The 1,650-nt window shown below is 39.7% G+C and overlaps 1 protein-coding gene across 1 annotated transcript; it reads right to left on the bottom strand.

Moving 5' to 3' along the window:
- Window positions 1-208: 208 nt before the first annotated feature.
- On the bottom strand, window positions 209-976 carry LOC123665308. Its single transcript, XM_045599632.1, has one exon. It carries the CDS (start codon window positions 974-976, stop codon window positions 209-211), a length of 768 nt encoding a protein of 255 aa, XP_045455588.1.
- Window positions 977-1,650: the final 674 nt, after the last annotated feature.

Here is a 1,650-nt window from a genome sequence, read left to right as displayed (position 1 = left end):
TAATTAAATAATACTTAGCCTATCTTTTACTAATATAGTATATTATGTCATAAATTAAAATAAATACGTGTCATAATACGTCCAACTTGCGAATTCAAAGCCATCAAGATATGAATGTCATCGGAGGTAATGTTGTTAGTGAAAACGCCATGTCGTTCCTGTATTTTGTAAAGGGAGTCGTAAGACATCTTCATCCAGGTTTAACTGATTACTGTTTCTTAGCGTAAGCTCTGTAAGCCCTGTCCTGAGCCGCAGCTTCTTCTTCGACGCTTCTTCTGTAGTGTCCTCCTGGACCTGTCGTGTCGAAGTCGCTGCCGTAGTGCGAGGACGTGTAAGTATGACTCTGTGAAACCTGTGGATGCTTGACTATCTCATAAGTAGTTTTCTCGTGCGCTTCTCCCCCTGCTACCAGTTTCTTCAAGCCGATGATTGCAGATAAAAGTAATGCAATCTTACCGATCAACAGCGCTTTGCCAGCGATTAAAGCGATCGCCTGGAAAGCTATGGCCAAAAAACCGCCCTTGATCGCGACACCAGCTAGGATTGGACCTATCATTTTCTTCAACTTACCCCTGGCTTCACTCAATGCCCGCCCAAGATCTGATCCAACACTAGTAGGTGATATTATAACACGATGAGTATGTATGAGCTTCGATGTCGCTAGATTGAGAAGTTTATCGACTTCATCTGAACTTAAGGAATTCAAATCACCATCTGGTATAGATGAGGGAAACGCTCTGCCACTTTCTGGAATCCGAACTAAGGAAAGGCCGTCGAATAACGGTAATGCTTGCATCCTTGCAGCTCGATCCACTAGCTTGACCGCTTGGATCTTGAAACATTTCAGGATCTCGTCTGCTTTCTCGCATTCATCGTACAACCTTCCGAGTAGCTTCATACCGAGCCCGAAGCTGTCCGCTGAAGCCGATGCCAGGATAACACTAAAGCACAGGATAACTATCCCGCGGGGAACCATTTTGTCGAATAACCGCGGCTGTCCCGTTAACGTCACACGTGTCCAGTCAATGCGCTTGCGCCTATTGAAATGTGTAGAAAACACATGAGCACTGGCATTTATCTATTTTCACCGGGAACTGCATTTATCTATAAATCTTTTAGAGCGTGCAATCGTTGCATCGTATCGTCGTGCACTGAGGCATGTATGTGCACGCGGTTTCGGGTGCATGTGTGAGTGCAGTGCTTGTGATCTGGTCAGCGGCGGTCCATCTCTTGTCGAGGATAACGTTATCAATGCTATCAAGGTTGGTACAGTAACAATGTTTTTAATTGATCCATTTTAATTTATATATATTCGTATGGTTAGTATAGAGGTAAAGTTATTCATGTATTGAATTTAAATTAATTAGTTGTTAACAAGTGGAATCATGTACTTAAATAAGAGCACGTGATAACTTTTTATGGTCATATTTTTTTCCATCAACATGAATTTTATTTAATAAATTATATTAATATTACGTTCAGATACACAACGAATGAATATATATATATATATATATATATATATAATGTAGAATAATTTCAATAAATATTAACAATTTCTTTGCATTTCATATTATAGTCATTTGATTTGGCAACCTGCGCAAAAAATATACTAAAAAAACAAATACTTTATTGCACTCCAAAGTACAT

This window comes from Melitaea cinxia, chromosome 23 (assembly GCF_905220565.1).
Source record: "Melitaea cinxia chromosome 23, ilMelCinx1.1, whole genome shotgun sequence".
Classification (NCBI taxonomy): Eukaryota; Metazoa; Arthropoda; class Insecta; order Lepidoptera; family Nymphalidae; genus Melitaea; species Melitaea cinxia.
Note: the sequence above shows the minus strand (reverse complement) of the source record. Positions and strands in the feature narration are given on the sequence as shown.